General features: G+C 31.4%; 2 protein-coding genes across 2 annotated transcripts; both read left to right on the forward strand.

Annotated features, from left to right (window-relative positions):
* Positions 1-15,756: 15,756 nt before the first annotated feature.
* Positions 15,757-18,025, forward strand: LOC132723939 (M-phase inducer phosphatase-like). Its single transcript, XM_060708745.1, has 4 exons — positions 15,757-16,047; positions 16,202-16,545; positions 16,752-16,869; positions 17,145-18,025. The coding sequence occupies exons 1-4, from the start codon at positions 16,006-16,008 to the stop codon at positions 17,301-17,303; spliced, it is 663 nt and encodes a 220-aa protein (XP_060564728.1). The 5' UTR covers positions 15,757-16,005; the 3' UTR covers positions 17,304-18,025.
* A 2,894-nt stretch (positions 18,026-20,919) lies between these two features.
* On the forward strand, positions 20,920-24,297 carry LOC132723934 (M-phase inducer phosphatase-like). The gene is made up of 5 exons (XM_060708742.1): positions 20,920-21,008; positions 21,165-21,319; positions 21,474-21,817; positions 22,024-22,141; positions 24,268-24,297. The coding sequence occupies exons 2-5, from the start codon at positions 21,278-21,280 to the stop codon at positions 24,295-24,297; spliced, it is 534 nt and encodes a 177-aa protein (XP_060564725.1). The 5' UTR covers positions 20,920-21,008; positions 21,165-21,277.
* The last annotated feature ends 1,642 nt before the right edge of the window (positions 24,298-25,939 follow it).

The raw sequence follows: 25,939 nt of genomic DNA on the forward strand, positions 1-25,939 counted from the left end.
CATGTTGCCTCCTTTTGTATGTTCAGAGTCCCAAATATCTATATAAAATGAATAAAGTCACCCATCATTCCAAATGTTTTACTACTCTCGGGAAAAAATAAAATCAATTCCTTATTATATTTGAGTACCGCCTCCGTGGTCGAGGGGTTAGAGTCGATGACTTCTAATCCAGTTACCTCTGGCGTGGGTTCGATCCCCGGGAGATGCTTTGGTAGTTTAGCGCGGAGGAAGGTAGTCTAGTACTGGTGTAACTCTCCAGGAACGATGGTTAGGAAACTACCCGCCTATATGACTGAAATAATGTTGGGAAAAGGCGTAAAATGAAACAAACAAACAAACAAACAATATTATATTTGAGGTAACAAAGATCTGTAGAAATATCAACGAATCTCAATAAATGTCAAAAAGAGGTCATTATACACATTGTTGAGAACACTGCTGATGTACTCATCAAATGAGCCGCGTCACGACAAAACCAACATTATGCGTTTGCGACCAGCATGGAAATCCAGACCAGCCCGCGCATCTGCGCAAACGCATTACGTTGGTTTTGTCGTGACGCGGCTCAAATCGTATTCGATACTGTACTCAACAATGTATAATAACCATATATTAGGTATTAGGTTATAGAAGACTTTACCGATAAACGTTGTACGTATTGTGATGAAATAAAAAAAGAACCTATCCTACGTGCATTTATTTTGTGTTACAATCAGATGGTACAACTAGATGTTACCATTAGATGAAGCAAACAGGTCATTGCCCTAATTTCTTCATTTTTGCTACATAACAAATTATGATTTATCTAATATTAGACTATTCTCTTATGTTTGCGCTAGATAAGATAAATCTTGGGTTTTTTTCTAAAATCATACAATAATCAATCTTGGTAATGAATTATTCAAAGACACTTGGTTTTATGACATACAATACAAATGTGAGACGACAATCTATAAAAAATACACTTACGGGGAAATGGCACATGCAATGAACTTAAATCTGAGGAGAAAAAAAGGGAAAAACATGCTTTGGACTTGTGTTAAAAGGAAAGAAAATCACAATGGGAATTACTATCATCATCATCATCATCATCATCACGATCATCACCACCTTCTTCATCAGTATATCCTTCCCTTATAATCTTAATCCTGAGTATTATCATCATCACCATTATAATTATTTCTTTTATAATTACATTCATCATCATCATTATTATATGTTGTTTTATCATCATCATCATCATCATCATCATCATCATCATCATCACCATCATTATCATTATCATTATATTTATTATTATTATTATTATTATTATTATTATTATTATTATTATTATTACTTTCAATGTACGCTCGTATATGTAATTGCGTGTGATGAAGGAGACCTATTATAGAAATAAAGTTACATTATCTGTAAAATATAATGATGTATAACGAACAATTTCTGGTAAGATAATATAGGAATTATCATTTCTCATTTAGTATAGATATTGTTATGCAAAAATGAACAATTAATAAATAATTCAATGTTTTACTATGCAAAAAACATCAATTACTGAAGTATGCATAAATGATTAATGTTATGAATTATATTGATTATTATCATTATGCAATTATTATATTTCATAAACAAAAACTTTACATTAAATTGTCCCTTGCCTATAGTTATGTTTTATACATGTGTTTGTGAACACACATTAAAAAAATTAAAACGAGACATCATACTACTCGTATCGTCCTTGTCAGGCGAATCACTGAAGTATGAATTTTTTAATAATTCAGAATTTATAGTAAAATTCCGTCTATAATAATCAATGAAAGTGGCATGTGTTGCAATATAATTATTTACTACATGCTTTTCAGTGGTTTATAGAAATACATGATTGAAATATAACATTGATATTTCACTGTTTGAAACACTGAAATTATTATTTTGATATTTTTCACTTTTGACTTTAAGCCCGTTACGTTGTTTCACTGAAATACCAGCGTGCTTAATACTGGAAACAAGCTTAATGACATGACGTCTTAAATGATGTCATGTTGTATTATCATTTGGCGCGATTTTTATTTAGTATTAGGTTAAAATTACTTTTTAAACGTTTCTTTGCATATACAAAATGTAATGAAAAGAAAATTTGTTTAGTTTAGTGTAAGATCGAAATATTTTGACCTCGTGAACACCAAAAGTTTATATTTTACTCGTGATTGCTCGGTGAAACATATTCCGATCTTAGACTGAACTCTAAACAAATATCTTCTATATATTTTACTTAAATTCTTTGGTTTCTACAAAATTTATTTTAGTTAAATTATGTAGGAAGATTATAGGCACACTCCTTGAATCCATGTCTGAAACCAACCAGTACTGATCAATGAGAATGAAGGTTGAACAACGGCTCGCTCCTGGAAGGTTTGAACACACGCGGATTGTGATCCATATATTACTAGGCCGACGCGTTAAACACTCATTCATTCCACCACATAAATTCGTTCAAGTATTATTTGCTATGACAATGTTTACCATGTTTAATTTAATAAACATATTAATTGTAATTGAATTAAAATAATGACTGTAGCAAGGAAATGTTTTGTGAACACATAAAAAAAACATAAAAACATTTTTGCAATACATTTTTGCAATACATTTTGTCTAAGCTGGCACTTTCGTAAAAATCTCCTCTTTAATCTGCTTAAAAACACGCTATAAAGTTGCGAATGAATTTGACTGTTTACAGTACCTCACTGACAAATCTACACTGTTTATCCGACCATACTCTACACTGCTGTCCAGTACTTTCAGCGCTTTGATTATCGACATGCTTTATTTATATATAAAAATTATTGATGTTCAATATTGCAGTTATTTTGTACCGATATTTCTCACATTCAATAACAGATTAATCTTGATATAACGAGGAAACAATGATTGTGGTACATTACGGAAACTCGGCATGGATGTAAAGTACGTGATAATGCATCCAACAATATACAAATGAATTAAATTTTTGTGTTTAACTTACAACGATATTGTTAATTTGTAGTTATTGTATGACATTTAATTGTCTCGAATGGGCGTGCTGACATTTACAGGAGAGTATGTATTTTAATTTTGTTAATATCATCACCGTGTGTGTTAATGTCATATCATATCTAATAACACTGTATTTTGTTACTAACTTTAATTAGTTGTAAGGGCAATAGATAAAGTAATATCAATGAAATAAAGGTTAACGGTATCATTAAGTTTCAATTAAACTTTTCACATTTGTTCGTTATAAAATTCATAAACATTAATGTACCAAATATAGAGCTACATGTTGGTTGTAGAATCGATGATAAATGAGTTTAATTTACGCTACGCACAAAGCCAAATAAGGAGTTATTAATAGTCATAGGGAACTGTCACCAAAAGTGTAACATTAGTTTAAAGGTCAGTTGTTTAAAGCTGCATTTGATAAATTTCATAAAAAAAAAACAGAAATAGCGACATTTCATTAATAAATTGGGTTTCATATCGACTCCAGATCTTCTTTTGGTGTCCATACAACCAAAATGATTTTTATAACCATACAAATCTGCAACCTCACTGTGGCGAAATCGAAAGTACAATATTTGTTGCATGAGAAAAACCACTTCGCCTTCGGTTCATTGGCACATCCAACATAAGCAGCAGTCCTAATTTAACGGATGTTTTCATTCAATCTTTTTTCGACCGAAGGCCGTCTGATTTCACCTTGACTTCCGCTAAAATTAACAGTAAAGAAATGAGTATAGGCAGAATTTTCATTGGTCATTTTAACACTAATAGCCTGTTCGATTGATACTGTAGAAGAGCTTCCCTTATATCTAGAGGTCTGTTCGATTGCGCGATGGCAAGAAGTGTTGGAAAAAGATATTATAAGTCAGAAAAAATATAAAAACACAATAATGATATTTTCTAGATGTTTCTAACAGCTTTGCAATAAATATATATGAAAATAAAAATGACAGATCGCCTTTTTGATACTTTCGCGTTCGATTGGGTTTCTCTTTTAAGCTGTTCTAGTCATTATATTCTCTTCTCGAACCGGGCATAAGACGATTGAAACGAACTTTCGAATAATTAACAGTTGCAAAATTCTCCTTGGAATTAATTTACAGTATCTACAAAATCTTTGTTTTATTAAAAATTCCAATTAAAATCACATTCCATTTTGATTAAAATCAAATAATGTAAGTAATATTGTTTAAATCTAAGATGACAATTAATGGGGAAAAACATTGCGGGTAAAAATGAACTGAAATAAAACTAATGAGGACGAATAAAATGTTCTGATTGCTGTTAGCATGGTTAGTAGTAGCTTATCCTTTGCAAGTTAACAAGTTTGACTTCGGCCGAGTATCTTTCTAAAGATACTGCTTGTTATAAGATGATTTCTTTTTTTAACACCAGGAAAAATGCACTGTGAAACTAAAACGGTTAATTAATAGTTATAGTACAAATGTATATGTAACACTGGCTGGGGATAAAGGGATGTTTCTGCGAAAAAGATGTCGAAGTCGTAAGGCCGGGACGATGTCGCCCCAGTCAGTGTTATACCCCCGTTTCTAACGAGTTTCATATATTATAATTCCTTTATTGCAATTTCATATAAATGTCTTGTTATAGAAATCAGCAAAACAAAAAAGTAAAATAAAAAAAATAGAAACCCCAGATAAAATGAACCCAATACCATTTAATGCTGTCGTAAGCTACCTTATAGCTGTTTATGATAAGGCAGTTGTTTGAAGGTGTTTCGCTGCCGCCAAAAGAAAAGAAAAAAAAAGTAAGAAAAAAAATGAATAAAACAAGATATGCTACCCTTGAAAATTTAAAGACGCCAACTGTTAGAGTCGGGTTGTAAATTGCTACCTTGTGGAGAAAGTAATATTGTTTCAAGATTTAAGGACTTTTCAAGTGGAAATAATTCATTCAGCGGATGTACCTTTCAATTGTTGTATATGAGAATAAATTGATCATCTTTGTTGATATTATTCGGAATGTTCGTTACCGATGCCCCACTGGATCCTCTGTGGAAAAAAACCTCAACCGATTTATAGCAGGTGCAAAAAAAACCCTCGACTGTTATATATCTATTTCTCATATTTGCTGTGTTCCGGATTGCAACTATGACACTGTGATGTAGCGCATACACGAGCTGATTATAGTCTTCATTTGCATCTTTACAGTTAGCCAAAGTTTCTCTGCCAATGAAATCGCTCTATTTTGTTTAAATTTTGCCGAAATATTTACCATACAGTGCTGTAACTCAACTGTATGTATTAAATTTATACGTTAAATACGCCGATTTAATGGACTTCGCCTATTTACATAATGCGCTTGTGTGCTCATTATTTTGTTACGCCTCATTAAACAAGTTTTTGTCGAAAAAGGTGTTTTGATTTTAACGTTCTTTTATGGGGGAATGGGCACACTGGCCATAGCTTTCGCAGAAGCGGTGGGTCTACCGCAGCGACGGTGGAGTATTCGTCGCAGAAGCGGTGGATAAAATATGGCCGTTTGTTGTTTTCGGTAAGCATATGACTGAATTTTGTTTTATGTTTTAATGTTTTACTGGAAACACTCAGTGAGACTGGAGCCCACATATGTACTCTTTCAACCTATTACACGGACACGGTGCAATTCATTGCCGTTTATGCAAACACTTCTGTACAGTTTGATGAGGGGACGCCACTTTTGCCTAATTTTGGTTAAAACACATACAAATGTGTGCAAAACGACCCCATAATACATCGGCATCACATCGAATCAATGATACTTTCACAAATTAACCATAATTTGGAAAATTGGGAAATTATTATTGCCTGTTTATAAAATAAATGACAAAAAATGTTTTCGTCGCAGACGGCGGTGGATTCGATTGCAACGCAGTGCGGTGGGCCCGATACCATTTTTGTATATTTTAAGAATTTAACTTGACGTAAGGCACTTTTCAATTGAGTACAGCCCTTTTCTTACTTTGACATCTGAGAAACGTGTTTATTTGATGTTTAAAACGATATTAATTACTATATATACGCTCGTACAAATATATGTCTGGGGTCCGCTTTCATTTTCCTTCCATTGAAAATTACTTCAGCCATAATTATCATGGAATAATCCACGTTCAACCTTGGACTTAAAAAGACCGTAAGTTCATTTTTTGTCATACAGACATACATGTATAAGAGATACTCGTAAAGATAAACAGAACATGCTTCTTGAATACGAAAATTTAATGTCACTGTGTTATATTACCATATATAGTGAGAACACCAATATAAATAAATTGTATGTTTACAGCGTAAGAGTTATTTCAGGAAAAGTTTTTCTCTATTACTTTTTAGTAAAGACCTACGCGTTTAATAGCTTTAGTTTATCTTCTTTTTCTTAAATTGTGACATTTATATAAAAAAATGGTTTCAAATATGGTATATGTTTAAAGAATTTTAAAGTATGAAATGAAATAAAAAAAAAAGGTAATAGAAGTATTTTATGGAATTAAGTCTTTCTCTAATAATGTACACAAATATAGTAAAGAACGTAATAAGCGGGAGAAAAAAGATTTTTCAGACTTACATTTAAGTCATATGACCTTGAAATAACCACAATTAAGGAAAAAATCAAATTCACGTACAGGAAATGAGATCGGTGAACCCTAAGTTTTTTTCCCGCTCTAAATGTTTATGTTATCATATTCTGGCATCATGCTTAATTTAAAGAATATAATTTTATCGAACCTCCTTAATTTTGCGTGTATGTGTTTATAATACTGCACGTTTGTTGGATAATCGTGACGTTTATATACATACAATGTACTTTTTAAATACATGACTGCCGTCAATTTATGAAATTATTTCATTTTTTTTAACAAAAAATGCTTGATGTATTATGAGTTCGTTATAAATAAATCCAACAGGTTATGTGGTCGTATATAAACGGTTGTTCGCAATATTAATAGCTATCGAAGTTCTTTATTATAACTTGTACATGTGTGTAAAAATCAGAAAATAAAGTTACAAATAAACCAAAAAGCTCTATAATTAAATAAACGTCTGGATTTTCCAACGAAAAATTACGTTACAAACATGCAGTATTATAAAGTTTATATATTTATATACACGACTGCTGTTTATTTAATAAGAAATTGTATGTTTATGTATTATATTTTCAAACAACCGTTTATATACGGCCATATTGTACAGCCTTTCAAAATCTTTATAACTAATATGATACCCTCGAAAATGCCATGAACATGTGTTAACTTTATGTATTTATAACTCATATGCAAAACTATATGCTTATATATATATATATAATATAATTAATAAGTCAGAAATCGGCATTGGTTATAAAGTATAACACGTGATCACGTGTAACATGTAAATGTCTGACACATGTGCTATTTTGGCTGAATTCATCACATTTGTGGACTTCCCTGCACATCGCTAAATTTCCTTTCGGTGGTGCATCAAGGTCAAATATTATGACTCTTAGTTTTCGCCGTTTCCTCTACGGTCCAGGTTGTCAAATGCATGATCCCTAATATGAACTTGGAAATACAAATATGATAAAGGGCACTATATATGTTCTTACTTTCCTGCGCTTTTCAACTGGAATGGTGCATTCACACTCAAAAATACTTGATATCTAGTAATAACCCGCAATATATAATTGAACGTGGATTATTCTATGATAATTATGGCTGAAGTAATTTTCAATGGAAGGAAAATGAAAGCGGACCTCGGACATATTTTGTACAAGAGTATATATAATAATTAATATCGTTTTAAACATCAAATAAACACGTTTCTCAGATGTCAAAGTAAGAAAAGGGCTGTACTCAATTGAAAAATGCCTTACGTCAAGTTAAATTCTTAAAATATACAAAAATGGTATCGGGCCCACCGCACTGCGTTGCAATCGAATCCACCGCCGTCTGCGACGAAAACAATTTTTTATCAGTAATTTTATAAACAGGCAATAACAATTTCCCAATTTTCCAAATTATGGTTAATTTGTGAAAGTGTCATTGATTCGGTGTGATGCCGATGTATTATGGGGTTGTTTTGCACACATTTGTATGTGTTTTAACCAAAATTAGGCAAAAGTGGCGTCCCCTCATCAAACTGTACAGAAGTGTTTGCATAAACGGCAATGAATTGCACCGTGCCCGTGTAATAGGTTGAAAGAGTACATATGTGGGCTCCAGTCTCACTGAGTGTTTCCAGTAAAACATTAAAACATAAAACAAAATTCAGTCATATACTTACCGAAAACAACAAACGGCCATATTTTATCCACCGCTTCTGCGACGAATACTCCACCGTCGCCGCGGTAGACCCACCGCTTCTGCGAAAGCTATGGCCAGTGTGATGGGAGGGACTTTGGTCAGAAGAAATTATTAACATTACCTTTCAGCTTTAATTTAATATACAATGAATCCACAAAAATATGTTTAAATCTAGAACTTATAAACAAAGTCCATACAGAAAGAGACTGAAGTATCAGTAAAAGTACATCCGATTTTTTTATATGTCCATAACAAATCTTTCACAATAAATGGCAATGTTTCTGACATTAATATTGTCAACATGATAGAAATACTTGTACCGTATTATTGTAATCACCTGCAGCAAAAAAGAAAGTGAACAACATCAATATTGCACATGCTGCCATATTATATTTGGATTAATATCATATTAATAATAAAATTTAATATAATTTAAGACAAAAAATAGATGATGTTCCTATATCAATTTTATTTAACAGTTCTTTTGTTCCTACACTTTTCATAGCGACATAGCAACTTAGTATTTAACTGCTTCACAAATACATACATGTATGTGAGCCAGCCCGCATAGCTCAATCAGTTAGAGCGCGAGACTTGTAATCTCGACATTGTGGGTTCGATTCCCGGGCTGGCCAACTAAAATTACTTATCAGTCTTTAGGATGAGACTTTAAGTCGAGGTTCCTTGTACGAGTGCTTTAACGCTAAAGAACCAGGAGAAGCTTCTGGAATTGGGGCATATTTCTGTATCTGTATCTTGCACTATCCTGCAAAATGTAAAATGACTAATACTCTTCTGGAGGACTCGCCCATATGGGCAACCGGTGGCGAGTATAAATAAACTGAAATACACGTGTACACAATTACAAGTAGATTGGGATTGCAACACAATTTTTGTTTTTATCTTAACTTTATTCAACTTTCCTTATAAAAGTATATAGTAATTTCTTGGCAAACACATTATAATTTTATGATAAAATGTCTGGCAATAAAATGGTCCGGGGCTTCGTTTCATGGAGAGTCCCAAGTTAATCCTAAATCCTAGGACTTATGACCAACTTTAGGAGAAAAAGTTTTTCCACTTAAGACCGTTTCAAGTTACTGTCCTATCTTTTGTCGTAAACTTAAGACTTATGACCGATTCGCGCTCCTGAAAAAAGTTACAAAATACAATGGCACGCGCATAATCTCGGATTGGATTTACTGTGTAATTGATTATAGCAAGTATAAAAAGTAATGTATTGCCCTCTTATCATGTTGTGTGAAAATATATACAATATTGTACGAAAAAACGATAAAATAACCTTTTTATTTAATTTCATGACCAAAAACATTGTAATGAATCCCCTTGCTTGCTACGCAACTGCAATTGTATACCGCGTACATTGTGACGTCACGTAAACAACACTTTAAACGTCTGTACAGCGTTAATAACTGAATTAAAGATATTGGTGTTCCGATTTATTTTCTTAGTTAGACCATTTTCTATCATTCTAGATAGTTTTCAAAACAAAATTCAACAAAAACTTGTTTTTTATTTATCAGATTTTTCACTTCGTTCGCTCGAAAATTAATTTCTTAAAACACTGTATATAACCTATACAAAATTTCGTACACGTACTTCAGTATTCCCGTGGGTTTTCCGTTTAGGTTATCTGATTTGTACGAGGGGTCGTAGCCCCCGAGTATTAATCAGATTGCCGAGTGTTTTGATATTCTTTCTCTTTTGTATCATAGTCAAATATAAAAACACGTTCTCTGTTGTCACAACATGAAACCCCAGAAAAAAAGTGACCAATGAACGAGCATCTGAATATGATATTTCTTTCGCTTTCCTTTCTCTGCCGTCACAATAAGTAAACCCCAGCAAAAATGAGCTAATCAACGGGCATGCTCTGGAGTGCAGGTAACTTATAACTGCTCTCCAGTTAACGCACTGTGCATGCATAGGTATCCGATTCAATTCTGGCGCATTTTCAACAGAAAGGTCCCCAAAACCATGATGCAATTAAATGTTGATTTTGCCTGAAAGGTAGAACATTTTATTCTTGGAAGCTTAATACTTTAGTATTGGCCAATTGGTAAACGCGTCAGCCTTGTACTCGAAAAAATGTAGGTTGCGTGGGTTCTGTCCCCGTCAGCGACAAACCGCTGTTAACTGAGAAAGAAACTTTACTTCGAGAAGCTTATAAAATCCAATACAATCGGACTGAAACAAATTCTGTACATACGAACTATTCTAAAAAATATCATTTTGAAATATCAAAATTTCAAATACTAATCGGTAAATATTATTTTAAGACATTTAAGTAATAAATTGAATTTTTATTAGATTTATCTCAAACTAATATGTTGAAAATAAATTAAGAGTCTGACTTGCGTTAGTTTTGTTGTACAATTATTTAAAAGTAATCCATAAGGGCATCATTTTCAGACAAATTTAACACACAAAGGAAAATAACCGGCAATATAGATAGATATTCTATCGTGATATTAGAAAATAATAGAACTTAATTGTGCCCAGAACACTGGTTTTTATCACGTTTGGAAGATAATCTGTCTCACTTGTAGCGACCTTTCAAATAATTTAAACTTGATATGATAATATTTAAAAATCAGAAAAAACTTAAATGGTACCGTGATCTGAACAAATTCATTTATTAATTGATCAATGGTTTATACGTAAAATGAATATGTTATAAAAAAAAGAGGACAATACTTGCCCTTGTGCAAAAACAATAACCCCAGATCGCCCACTTGAGATCAACTGCTAGAAAAAAATGATACTGTCTTCAATGCAGCTGTTGGTCATTGGTTCACATTTAAAGTAATCAAAGGTAGAACCTTATGATCATTACACTTAAGTTTGATTTAAATCTATATCATTTAGATCAAGAGAAGTTGTTGTTAAAAGAAGTTGTGAACGGTCGTCGAACGACACATATTGTATCACTCATCTTTTTTTGGGGAATTATTTCCAAGAATTTCTTAGATAAGCATTAACGTAGTCTCAATCCTATATGCAAGCAATTTTAACTGGATTATTTTAACCACTCTTTTGGTAAGATATTATCATTCTATTATGTTAGCAGCTGGCTTTATTTAACTATTGCCAAAACAATAATTTTAAGTACTCGATGACTGCTTCCTTGAAACTAATCAGTGCTTGAAAAATAGGATATTGGGGACATCGTAATCAAGTTCAGTTTCCGGGATTCAAATCTGTGACTGCAGAATATGGGGTCCGACGCTTTATCCATTAACCACTGGCCCATAAACACGCTGTCACAAAACTATCGGGTGAAAATTCGGAATTGATCTCCATAACTTTCAGAGATCTTTTAAACATCTAATCTTGTTCTTAAATTTGTTAAACTTCCGATATAAGAGCAGAAAAAATGTGAAAATTCAGGGAAAATCTCATAGCAAATTATCATTTAAAATGCTTAAAAACATGTTTAAAGTCTTATGACGTATAATAACACATGTGACTTCTGTAATATCTCGTAAAATTTTAATTGTTTGAAATGTCATCAGATATATTTTTTGTCAATTTCAAATAACAAATAACAACCCTTCTGTTCAGGGAATAATTAAGTCAATATATTTCCTCGTACATCTTTATTGTGAAATTCCAGGAATGTCTTTAGTAGCTGTTTCGTCATATTTGAGAGGTAATTTTGTCTGCAAATGATACCTTTGTGAATTACTGTTAGAAATAATCTGAAACTTTTATTGTAAACATTTGTCTAAGTGAGATTTTCAACATATAAGTCTAGAAGAAATCTCAATAAAGTTCGATGTGCTTGTATCTTAGATTCAATATAGACCAATTTTGTATTGTTAAATATAGACGATATGCTTTGAAGGATCACATTTTGCACATATCGCATTTGACACGTGTGATAAAATTGATCGCAAATGTCACACTATAAAACATATTCTTCACAACCGTTTTTGACGTTTGTGTTAAGTTGTCACAGGACCATATATGACATTTATACATTTACATGTACAAGTATCTGATTTTCCTTGTATATGTGAATATGTTTTTTTACTTATGATTCCTAAAACAATGTCAGCGCTGTATTGATATCAAAATATTATCTTGTTATCTTACAGTAAATAAAATAACCGTGTCTTTAACCCAAAGAAAAGTTGTCATGTTTTCGAAACATGTGTAACAATTCTCAAATAATATATGATACTTAAATACGTGTACATTTGTTTGAGTTGCAGTATCATAACATTGTTCATAATACTGTGACTAAAGCGAACGGGTCCATGCTTTATATTGTTACTATTTCATTGTAAATAAATAGGAGATATGAACCGTGCAGACTATGTTTTAAAATAAATGTATGATTATAAGTGACAATGACTTTACATAGGGCACTTTCTAGTTCAACATTTTACTTGCTACTTGTAATGAAAAAATTAAGCCATGTTTTAACAAGCCTGTACACATATATCCCCGCAAGACAATTAAATAAGCTTAAAACGTGTCCAACAACAACCCCGTTTTCAAACAAGTCTTTCTAAAGGGGTTATGTACCAATATTCTAACAGCAAATGCAACATGTTTCTGACCTGACATTTATAAAAGTTTGTGTTGTTGTTGTCGTCGTTGTTGGGGTTTGCAATATTAACTGGTTATGTAAAGCAAGTTAATGAAATATTACGAGGGATACTAGTTCAAACCTGTATTCGTTTATTTGTCTGGTTAAAGGAAATATTAAATACGTTTTCAAAAGAAGTCATTTGTGTTGGTTTCCTGTAATACAGGGGAGACTAATCAGAAAACTAATACTAAAAAAATTCTTCCGGAGTTACTTCCCGAAAAATTAAATGATCAAATAGTTAGTGCCGTATTATGTGCAATTTATGCTTAAATACTGTGAATTTCGTGTAATAAAATAAACTGTAAACGTTTTTATTGTTAAGGGAAAATGAAGAACGCAACTCATTTTCTTAAGTTAATTATTCACTTTATACTCTACAATATATATTTGACAAATACACAACAAATATATCAAATGTGCGGACATGTAGATGTTATCTATATCTCTTTATTAAAACCGAAATTACTTAAACTAAACTAAATAAAGGTGGTAATACCTAGATTATGTCCTTGTGTTTTATGCATAATGAAAGTAAGCAAAGTCTTTAAAGGCCCATCATGCCTCCGATATACTATCATTTTTATACAAAAACTTCTTGTTTTATGGTATTTTGTTTTAATGTCAAAAGAAATACTCATTGGCCACATAGAGGAACTATCTATTGCTTTCTTTGATCCGTTAGCAATGGGTATAATCATAGTGAATTTGTATTTTTATGGGAGACAAAATACAGCTTTGTTGACATTTTGCTACCTTTATGACACTTTACGTTCAGCTCTGCTTTCTTTAGTTGTAAAACATCTTACATCATCTAAATCCATTATTTAAACATTATTTAACACATGTTTAAAATTTCTAAACAATTAAAAAATATTGATTTCTAGGACATAATGTGTGAACCATTAAACAGTAGCGTTCATGGTTTGATTCTAATGTTATCCCTTGTTTGTAGGAACAGAAAGATATCAGCTACATTTTTGAAAGTGTTGTAGAAATTAGTCTTAAAGTCGAGAGGGAAACTTATAGACTGGGACATTTTATTCCTCAACAACAGTCTCATAACATATCGCGGCAAGTAATGGCAATTTTCAGCTAGGACATTTTTAAAAGAGTCATTTTTCGGCCATAAAAGTCGAGGTTTCATCCTCAAACTCGGCTTTTAACAAGGTACGCATCAAACAAAATATCGCGGATTGCAATGGCCGATGGCGGCTATCTAAATTAGGCATATGTTTGCGTGACATATTCATAACTTAATTTTACAACAACAACAAGAACAACAACAACATATACAGTACATTTAAGACAATATTCTGTTATGAAATAGAGAAAAAACCTCTCATTAACAAACAACATCCCGATTTAGATTATCTTTACATAATTTAGGAACTGAAAGTGGAGGATTCGCTGGAAATGATTGTACATTATATTTGTGAAATGTGTAATAGAAATGTTTAATATGAATATCACCTTTTAATTTGATGTCTTTTTTATAGGTAATTACGTCTTCAATATTGTATCAGTTACTCATTGTCTAAAATATTGTATCAGTTAGTCATTTCCTACTCTTAAATAAAATTTATTTTCTGTTATGTAGCAAAAAATATGCTAACTAATAGACATGTTGCTAGATTTACTGCATGTGCTATGAATCTAAGAGAACAGAAACTCCTGGATAAAGAGGGGTTCATCCCCTCGAAACGTTGGAGGTTAAAAACTTTGTGAAGTAGATAATTATTAAGAGAACAGAACTGCTTGCAAGTAAAGCTGATCCTTTAAATTACTTAATAATGTCATTCTTTGTAGGTTAAAAGAAAACATATATATTAATATATGTTAATATTGTTTTAGCCATCTTATCTTATAATAAATTCAAATGATCAAATGAACATTTCATGCCTATTTTGCAATAAAAATAGAAACTATTAAATATTTTTATTTTTAGACATGTACTTTTTTCTGGTGAATTAAAAGGATAAAATCCTATAAAAGTAAACAAGAATTTTGAAAAGTTTTTTTTGAAAAATTATCATTTATGCAAAACTAAACATTAATAATAATTTTTTAATCACGAAAAATCACAAATACAAACATTTACAAAATTTTTCTATTAAGGAATCTGGGATGTTACAGAAATCCTCTCCGTGACGTCAAGAAATTTATTATTCCGTAAGCATTTGCACAATTCACCTAGCGTTTTGTTTTGGGTAATTTAAGGGCTGCAAAGGCCTTTATATTTTTTGTCTTTGATGAATTTCATATATTTTTTTTCACTTTCTCGTCTGCAAATTTGTCTCCGACAGAAACAGCTATAATTATTTGTATAGTTTATTTAAAGGAAGGAAAATTTTTATACATTATTCTACTCGGTTTCATTTACAAACATACACGTTTTTTTTCCATCATTGGCATAGAAACCTAAAAAACAGAATGTTTTCAGGTAAATTATTCAAATTACTAAGATTAACATTTCATTTCGCACTTCAGTATTTTCGAGAAACCTACATTTTTTCATACAAAATTTCTCTAAGTTAAATTTTCATCTGCAAACAGAAAAAGGTAATAAGAAAACATAAATTTTTGTGTAAAAAAAGGAAAATTTTTTGTGTATCTTTTTGTATAATAAATTTTTTCCGTGTGTTTTTCTTGTTTTTTATAAATAAGCATTTACCCATACTTATTTCAACTGAGATATTGGGTACAAAACAGATTCACAAGACAATAAAGCTGAAATAAAATCAATCCTAACCCCAAAAAAAACCCAAGGGCAACAACCGTATTCGAAATGAACCTTCATTTTAAGTTCCAAACAATATTTTTACAATCTGAATTTATTTTGAAATTTAAAAGATCTAAAATTAGTTTATTTGAATTAATAATCTTTATGCTATTCAAATATACTAAAATATAAGAATATAATATTTGATATTAACTTTTTTCTCTTTCATTTCAGTTTGATACATCGTCAAAGGTGACTTCTGAGACTAGAGCCGATGCACGCAGAAGCTTGTTCGCAGTCAAGCGTCTAGCTGAAGATGATCTTTCTAACGATACTCCATGCTCGAAAAAGATGCGTCAAATAGAGAATGATTTAGCTACATTAACTACTCAGGTATGTATGGTGAAATATTAGTTATAGAATTAGAATCTACATGTATTGTTTCATTCTTGAAGTAACATTTAAAATATCTTCAAAGTTGTACAAGTACTTGAACTTTCTCACGTTGACATTTTATTCTTAATATTCACTGTTATTGCATTTTCAGAATGTCATTACGGCAGTAGAACGTCTCGAATCTCGTTATTTGGTAGCCGATGGATCACGTGACTACATTCTACCTTCAGTACAAGGAAAACATGGCGACCTCAAATCCATCACACCGGAAACAATGGCAAAAGTGTTGAACGGTCATTACAGTGACAAGATTGGGAAAGTCACAATCGTAGATTGCAGGTACCCGTACGAATTTGATGGCGGACACATCCGAGGCGCTGTCAACTTGTACACAAAAGATGACGTCAACAGTCTTCTCCAGTCACGTGACGTGACAGAAAAACCACACATTCTTATATTTCACTGTGAATTCTCATCTGAAAGAGGTCCAAAAATGTAAGTTTCATTTTATTCGGTACCTATATTCTCATATACATTACGAACTGTTCAAGGTATTCTTCAAAGTGATAGTAACTTATACAAAAGTACAAAGATAGCCACTCATTGTATTTTCTAATATTGATTTCTAAAAGAGTATTGTTGATATGTTTCAATATATGTTAGATTATATTCTTTATAGATATTTCTTTTCTGTGTACCAGGTATCGTTTTCTAAGAAGCCAGGATCGTGAATTGAATAAGGAACATTATCCAAAACTAAACTTTCCGGAAGTCTATTTACTTGATGGCGGTTACAAAGCTTTCTTCACATCACAAAAGGTATTTTTACATTGGATATCAAAATGTTTGTGAATTTCAAATACTATTGATAACATAAAGTAAATAACAACGTTAAATAATGGAATATTTTTCTATTTATCTAAAATTAATTTATTTCAATTTTGTTATTTAAAAATGTGTGTGACAAAAACGCGACAACTAGCTTTAAAATAGACACATATATAGACATACATTTTTAGATGAAATAGATATGTACAATGTACTATTTATTAAAAACAAACACTATTTTTTATTATTTCTCTATTTTCTTTCAGCAATGTTGCGAACCTGCCAGTTACAAGCCGATGCTGCACGAAGATCACGCAGCTGATTTACGTCACTTCCGGGTAAAGTCTAAATCATGGACGGAAGGTGACAAACAGAAGACTAGCAAACGTCAGCATAGTCGACTAAATCGTCATCTTAGTTTCTAAACATTTGAATTATCTTGTTGTTTCCCTAGTGCTAATGTTATTTGTTATTTTTGTCACATTTGAATTATTTGTTGTGTTTTTGTTATGTATATATAGTGGATAATAAACTGAAAATATAAATTATGCTATTCCTTTTTCCTTAACAACAAGAACTTGTTTAAACGCTTTCAAGGCAGTTCGATTGATCACCCATTTTCCAGTATGATGTTTTTTAGCATTATATTTATAAAGATTATAAGTATGACGTATAACGACATACCGATGGGCGAAATACTTTATGTTTGAATAATTATAGTTTTCATACTTGCCAGAATATTCTTCATGAATATCAGTTAGTTAAAAACAAATCTGTTACCTTTTGAAAATTGATGTGTAAAACTATTTAGAGCACATGTCAATGAACATACATTCATACATAATATATATATAAGTCATGGATATGTTATGAGACATATATGATATACGGAATCCATTTTAAGGGTCATGTGTCGCAATTGGATATCGACATTGTATTTCACTATTAAGTGCATGAGTTAATTGAGTACATTTATTTTGAAACAATTTATTTTGCACGATTCTTTTTTATCACACGAAATCACGTGCATTTTTATCAAATGCATAACACATCAGCATGCTTGTTAATATTGACTATATGCACCTTTCGTGTATTTAAATGCTTAATAAATGTTGTTGTATTAAAACGATTGGAAAATTTGTTAAAGCAATATTCACACTCACACTTCAGTTGTCGGTATACTGTTTGTATTTGTTTCTTATGAAACATTTACGACGAACATCTACGTTTTCTAGTATTTTACACACCTCTGGAGATGTTTCTAAATTTTTAATTTCAACATGTTTACCTCTAAACATTGAATATTGCTACAGTCGGTGCTACGGGAGCATTTGCAGTATTCTTCTCGAACTTTTATTTATATTTAAAAAATTAAAGATTTTTTCCACTTGCCAGAATATTTCAAATGAATATCAGTTGATTAAGGACTTGTTAATTATTGAAAATCAGTGTATAGCATAGCGTAGCGTAGCGTAGCGTAGCACAGCACAGCACAGCACAGCACAGCACAGCACAGCACAGCACAACACAGCAGAACATAGCATATCAGAACACAACCATATTTACATTTACATTCAATACAATATATTGTGCTACTTTAAATTTGTTATTTTGTATAAAATCTAGGTATCGTTCTAATGATAATTCATTCTTATATCAAGTATAAGACTGCAATCTGTAAGACGTTCTTAATTCAGCAGCCCATGTTTGTCTATAACTCTTTGCTCAATTGCTATCACAAACTACACCCCTTATGTTATATTAGAAAAAAACTAAACAAAATGTTAATCTCGCGACTTATTTATTATTTAATACTGTTATTCTAGCATATGAACTGGTACTCGTACTGATGATATATGTTAGATTTTGGTTAAAATTCCTTAATAAATGTCAAAATATAAGTGAAAGGTTTTGTTTGACAAAGTTATCATTTTATGTCAAAATAATATTCTTTACATTATCAAATCTTAATCGGGATTATCAAACATCTACTGTTGTTTTTTTTTTTCTATCTGACACAATCTTGAATGTAAAGTAACTGGCAAACAATTAAAGGAGACTTAACTATACTTTCATATGTTTGACTTCTGTATCTAAACGTTTTGTTTATTTGTTATAAATATGTTAATAATGTACGTGAATATGTATTAATATTATACCATTTAAGTAAACCTAATAACTAAAAAGAAAGGTGAATCGTGCAAATTGATTTTCAAATAAATGTATGGCAATTTGTGACAATTACTTAATATTAAGCATTTTATAGTTCAACATTTCGCATGCTACTTGTAACAGTTAAACCGAGTCATTCACTTAACGTTATGTTTCATTACATTCTCGCAATTCCTTTTTAACGCGTACTAGAATATAACAATACTAAATTACACAAAAGCATAGCATAGCATGCATAGCGTAGCATAGTGTAGCGTAGCATAGCATAGCATAGCGTAGCATAGCATAGCATAGCACAGCACAGCATAGAACAGCACAGCACAGCACTACACTGTACGCACGTACCGCACCGCACTGCACGACACAGAACAACACAGCATAGCACGTCACAGAATATTATAGCACAGCATAGCACGACACAGCATGGCAAAGCTGAGCTGAGCAGAGCACAGCACAGCACAGCACAGCAGCACAGCAAAGCATATAGCACAAAACCGTATAGCACCACAGTATAGCACGGCACAGCATAGCACGGCGCAGCACGGCACAGCCAAATCACATATCATACAATCTAATGAAGGGCATATAGGTACTTCTTAAAATTTTAACATTTTCTGTTGTAAGGTGAACATTGGTATTAGATTTCTTCTGTTAGAAATAATTCCATAACAACATTCAAGTCCTGAATTATTGCAATATGTTAGTCATTCAAACAAAACAAAACAAAATCAAGAAAGGCTAGCAGTCTTTTAATATCTTAAGACTTAAAGCATGTCTACACATAGGAGAGCGAAAAGAATGAATGCTTTGCAGATTTTGCTCAACGAACATGTAAGAAGATGAAGGACACTTTATGATTTAGACGACATTCTAAGGGAAATAACTGTTAAAGATGAATAAATCTCTTTACCTAAACTGATAGATTATCACATTATTTAAACAATTATCGGCAAAAATCAGCCAAATATATTGTTAAATCATCTTTACGTAGAAGAAAACTTACCATTTAATATTGTTATTCTAAGATTTGTACTGTATTGGTGAAATATGATAGATAATGGATAAAATTCCTTTAAAAATGTCAACAAGAACGTTTGATCAAAATATCTGTAAAAAGGTTTGTTTGACAAAGTTATCATTTATGTCGAAACAATAACCTTTGTATTATCAACTTTTAATCACGAGTAAATCACAAATATCAAACATTTACTATTTTTCTATCTGACAGAATCTCGGATGTTACAGAAATCACTCTCCGTGACTGTCAAGCAATTATGTAATCTCCGTAACGCACTTGCACAATTTGCACCTAGCGATTTGATTGGGTAATTAAGGGCTGCAAGGCCAATTATATATTGTCGTTAGTGACTATTTCAGTATATTTTATTTCACTTTACTCGTCTGTCAAATTTGTCTCAACGCACAGGAAACATACAATAATTATTTTGTATAATTTGTATTTATAGGAATGGAAAATTTGTTATAGCATTATTCATACTCGGATTTCATTTAGAAACATACACTGTTCTTTTCCATACATTGGCATAGAAACCTAATAAAACAGAATGTCTATCAGGTAAATTATTCTAAATTACATAAGATTTACATTTCATTTCAGCACTTCAGTATGTCCGTGGAAATACCTACATATTATTCATATACAAATGCTCTAGATTTTATTTTCATCTGTCAAACATGGAAAAGTGTAATACGAATGACATCAATTTTGTGTATAAAAGGGATAATATTTTTGTGTATCATTTATGTATAATAAATCTTTTCCTGTATGTTTTTCTATGTTATTTATAAATATAGCATTTATCATATTTTATTTCAGACTGAGATTATTCGGTGAGGTAACAGATTCACCAGAGACAACTAAAGCTGAAATAGAATCAATCCTAACACCAGAAACCAAGGGCAACAACTCTGTATTCGAAAATGATACCCCTTCATGTGTAAGTTCACAAACAATATTTTTACAATCTGAATTTATTTTGAAATTTAAAAGATCTAAAATTAGTTTATTTGAATTAATAATCTTTATGCTATTCAAATATACCAAAATATAAGAATATAATATTTGATATTAACTTTTTTCTCTTTCATTTCAGTTTGATACATCGTCAAAGGTGACTTCTGAGACTAGAGCCGATGCACGCAGAAGCTTGTTCGCAGTCAAGCGTCTAGCTGAAGATGATCTTTCTAACGATACTCCTCGAAAAAGATGCGTCAAATAGAGAATGATTTAGCTACATTAACTACTCAGGTATGTATGGTGAAATATTAGTTATAGAATTAGAATCTACATGTATTGTTTCATTCTTGAAGTAACATTTAAAATAACTTCAAAGTTGTACAAGTACTTGAACTTTCTCACGTTGACATTTTATTCTTAATATTCACTGTTATTGCATTTTCAGAATGTCATTACGGCAGTAGAACGTCTCGAATCTCGTTATTTGGTAGCCGATGGATCACGTGACTACATTCTACCTTCAGTACAAGGAAAACATGGCGACCTCAAATCCATCACACCGGAAACAATGGCAAAAGTGTTGAACGGTCATTACAGTGACAAGATTGGGAAAGTCACAATCGTAGATTGCAGGTACCCGTACGAATTTGATGGCGGACACATCCGAGGCGCTGTCAACTTGTACACAAAAGATGACGTCAACAGTCTTCTCCAGTCACGTGACGTGACAGAAAAACCACACATTCTTATATTTCACTGTGAATTCTCATCTGAAAGAGGTCCAAAAATGTAAGTTTCATTTTATTCGGTACCTATATTCTCATATACATTACGAACTGTTCAAGGTATTCTTCAAAGTAATAGTAACTTATACAAAAGTGCAAAGATAGCCACTCATTGTATTTTCTAATATTGATTTCTAAAAGAGTATTGTTGATATGTTTCAATATATGTTAGATTATATTCTTTATAGATATTTCTTTTCTGTGTACCAGGTATCGTTTTCTAAGAAGCCAGGATCGTGAATTGAATAAGGAACATTATCCAAAACTAAACTTTCCGGAAGTCTATTTACTTGATGGCGGTTACAAAGCTTTCTTCACATCACAAAAGGTATTTTTATATGTAATCTTAAGTACTCGATGACTGCTTCCTTGAAACTAATCAGTGCTTGAAAAATAGGATATTGGGGACATCGTAATCAAATTCAGTTTCCGGGATTCAAATCTGTGACTGCAGAATATGGGGTCCGACGCTTTATCCATTAACCACTGGCCCATAAACACGCTGTCACAAAACTATCGGGTGAAAATTCGGAATTGATCTCCATAACTTTCAGAGATCTTTTAAACATCTTATCTTGTTCTTAAATTTGTTAAACTTCCGATATAAGAGCAGAAAAAATGTGAAAATTCAGGGAAAATCTCATAGCAAATTATCATTTAAAATGCTTAAAAACATGTTTAAAGTCTTATGACGTATAATAACACATGTGACTTCTGTAATATCTCGTAAAATTTTAATTGTTTGAAATGTCATCAGATATATTTTTTGTCAATTTCAAATAACAAATAACAACCCTTCTGTTCAGGGAATAATTAAGTCAATATATTTCCTCGTACATCTTTATTGTGAAATCCAGGAATGTCCTTAGTAGCTGTTTCGTCATATTTGAGAGGTAATTTTTGTCTGCAAATGATACCTTTGTGAATTGCTGTTAGAAATAATCTGAAACTTTTATTGTGTAAACATTAATTTTTGTCTAAGTGAGATTTTCAAACATATAAGTCTAGAAGAAATCTCAATAAAGTTCGATGTGCTTGTATCTTAGATTCAAATATAGACCAATTTTGTATTGTTAAATATAGACGATATGCTTTTGAAGGATCACATTTTGCACATATCGCATTTGACACGTGTGATAAAAATTGATCGCAAATGTCACACTATAAAACATATTCTTCACAACCGTTTTTGACGTTTGTGTTCAGTTGTCACAGGGCCATACATGTATATAACATACATTTACATGTACAAGTATCTGATTTTGCTTGTATATGTGAATATGTATTTTTACTTATGATTCCTAAAACAATGTCAGCGCTGTATTGATATCAAAATATAATTATCTTGTTATCTTACAGTAAATAAAATAACTGTGTCTTTAACCCAAAGAAAAGTTGTCATGTTTTCGAAACATGTGTAACAATTCTCAAATAATATATGATACGTACATTTGTTTGATTGCAGTATCATAACATTGTTCATAATACTGTGACTAAAGCGAACGGGTCCATGCTTTATATTGTTACTACTTCCTTGTAAATAAATAGGAGATATGAACCGTGCAGACTATGTTTTTAAAATAAATGTATGATTATAAGTGACAATGACTTTAATTAGGGCACTTTCTAGTTCAACATTTTACTTGCTACTTGTAATGAAAAAAATTAAGCCATGTTTTAACAAGCCTGTACACATATATCCCGCAAGACAATTAAATAAGCTTAAAACGTGTCCAACAACAACCCCGTTTTCAAACAAGTTCTTTCTAAAGGGGTTATGTACCAATATTCTAACAGCAAATGCAACATGTTTCTGACCTGACATTTAAAAAAGTTTGTGTTGTTGTTGTCGTCTTTGTTGGGGTTTGCAATATTAACTGGTTATGTAAAGCAAGTTAATGAAATATTACGAGGGATACTAGTTCAAACTTGTATTCGTTTATTTGTCTGGTTAAAGGAAATCAAAAGAAGTCATTTGTGTTGGTTTCCTGTAATACAGGGGAGACTAATCAGAAAACTAATACTAAAAAAATTCTTCCGGAGTTACTTCCCGAAAAATTAACTGATCAAATAATAGTGCCGTATTATGTGCAATTTATGCTTAAATACTGAGAATTTCGTGTAATAATATAAACTGTAAACATTTTTATTGTTAAGGGAAAATGAAGAACGCAACTCATTTTCTTAAGTTAATTATTCACTTTATACTCTACAATATATATTTGACAAATACACAACAAATATATCAAATGTGCGGACATGTAGATGTTATCTATATCTCTTTATTAAAACCGAAATTACTTAAACTAAACTAAATAAAGGTGGTAATACCTAGATTATGTCCTTGTGTTTTATGCATAATGAAAGTAAGCAAAGTCTTTAAAGGCCCATCATGCCTCCGATATACTATCATTTTTATACAAAAACTTCTTGTTTTATGGTATTTTGTTTCAGTGTCAAAAGGAATACTCATTTGCCACATAGAGGAACTATCTATTGCTTTTTTTGATCCGTTAGCAATTGGTATATTCATGGTGAATTTGTATTTTTATGGGAGACAAAATACAGCTTTGTTGACATTTTGCTACCTTTATGACACTTTACGTTCAGCTCTGCTTTCTTTAGTTGTAAAACATCTTACATCATCTAAATCCATAATTGAAACATTATTAACACATGTTTAAAATTTCTAAACAATTAAAAAATATTGATTTCCGGGGCATAATGTGTGAACCATTAAACAGTAGCGTTCATGGTTTGATTCTAATTTTATCCCTTGTTTGTAGGAACAGAAAGATATCAGCTACATTTTTTGAAAGTGTCGTAGAAATTAGTCTTAAAGTCGAGAGGGAAAATTTTAGACTGGGACATTTTATTCCTCAACAACAGTCTCATAACATATCGCGGCAAGTAATGGCAATTTTCAGCTAGGACTTTTTTAAAAGAGTCATTTTTCGGCCATAAAAGTCGAGGTTTCATCCTCAAACTCGGCTTTTAACAAGGTACGCATCAAACAAAATATCGCGGATTGCAATGGCCGATGGCGGCTATCTAAATTACGCATATGTTTGCGTGACATATTCATAACTTAATTTTACAACAACAACAACAAATACAGTACATTTAAGACTATATTCTGTTATGAAATAGAGAAAAAAACCTCTCATTAACAAACAACATCCCGATTTAAATTATCGTCACATAATTTAGAAACTGAAAGTGGAGGATTCGCTGGAAATGATTGTACATTATATTTGTGAAATGTGTAATAGAAATGTTTAATATGAATATCACCTTTTAATTTGATGTCTTTTTTATAGGTTATTACGTCTTCAATATTATATCAGTTACTCATTGTCTAAAATATTGTATCAGTTAGTCATTTCCTACTCTTAAATAAAATTTATTTTCTGTTATGTAGCAAAAATACGCTAACTAATAGACATGTTGCTAGATTTACTGCATGTGCTATGAATCTAAGAGAACAGAAACTCCTGGATAAAGAGGGGTCCATCCCCTCGAAACGTTGGAGGTTAAAAACTTTGTGAAGTATATAATTATTATTTGACATAATTGCTTGCAAATAAAGCTGATCGTTTAAATTACCTTATAATGTCATTCTTTATAGGTTAAAAGAATACAGTCATGTATTTAATATATGTTTATATTGTTTTAGCCAACTTATTTTATGATAATTTCAAATCGTCAAAGGAATATTTCATGCCGATTTTGCCAAACAAAAATTGGCAACTATTAAATATTGTTATTCTACGATATGTACAAATGTACTTATACAGGTGTTATATGATAGATAATGGATAAAATTTCTTTAAAAATGTCAACAAGAACGTTTGATCAAAAATATCAGTAAAAAGGTTTGTTTGACAAAGTTATCATTTATGTCGAAACAATAACCTTTGTATTATCAACTTTTAATCACGAGTAAATCACAAATATCAAACATTTACTATTTTTCTATCTGACACAGATGTTACAGAAATCACTCTCCGTGACTGTCAAGCAATTATGTATCTAAACATTTTGTTTATTTGCTAAAAATATGTTAATAATGTACGTGAATATGTGTTTATATTATACCATTTAAGTAAAGCTAATAATTTAAAAA

The sequence above is a fragment of the Ruditapes philippinarum genome, unplaced genomic scaffold, assembly GCF_026571515.1.
Source record: "Ruditapes philippinarum isolate M1 unplaced genomic scaffold, ASM2657151v2 ctg2986_1_1_1_1, whole genome shotgun sequence".
Lineage (NCBI taxonomy): Eukaryota > Metazoa > Mollusca > Bivalvia > Venerida > Veneridae > Ruditapes > Ruditapes philippinarum.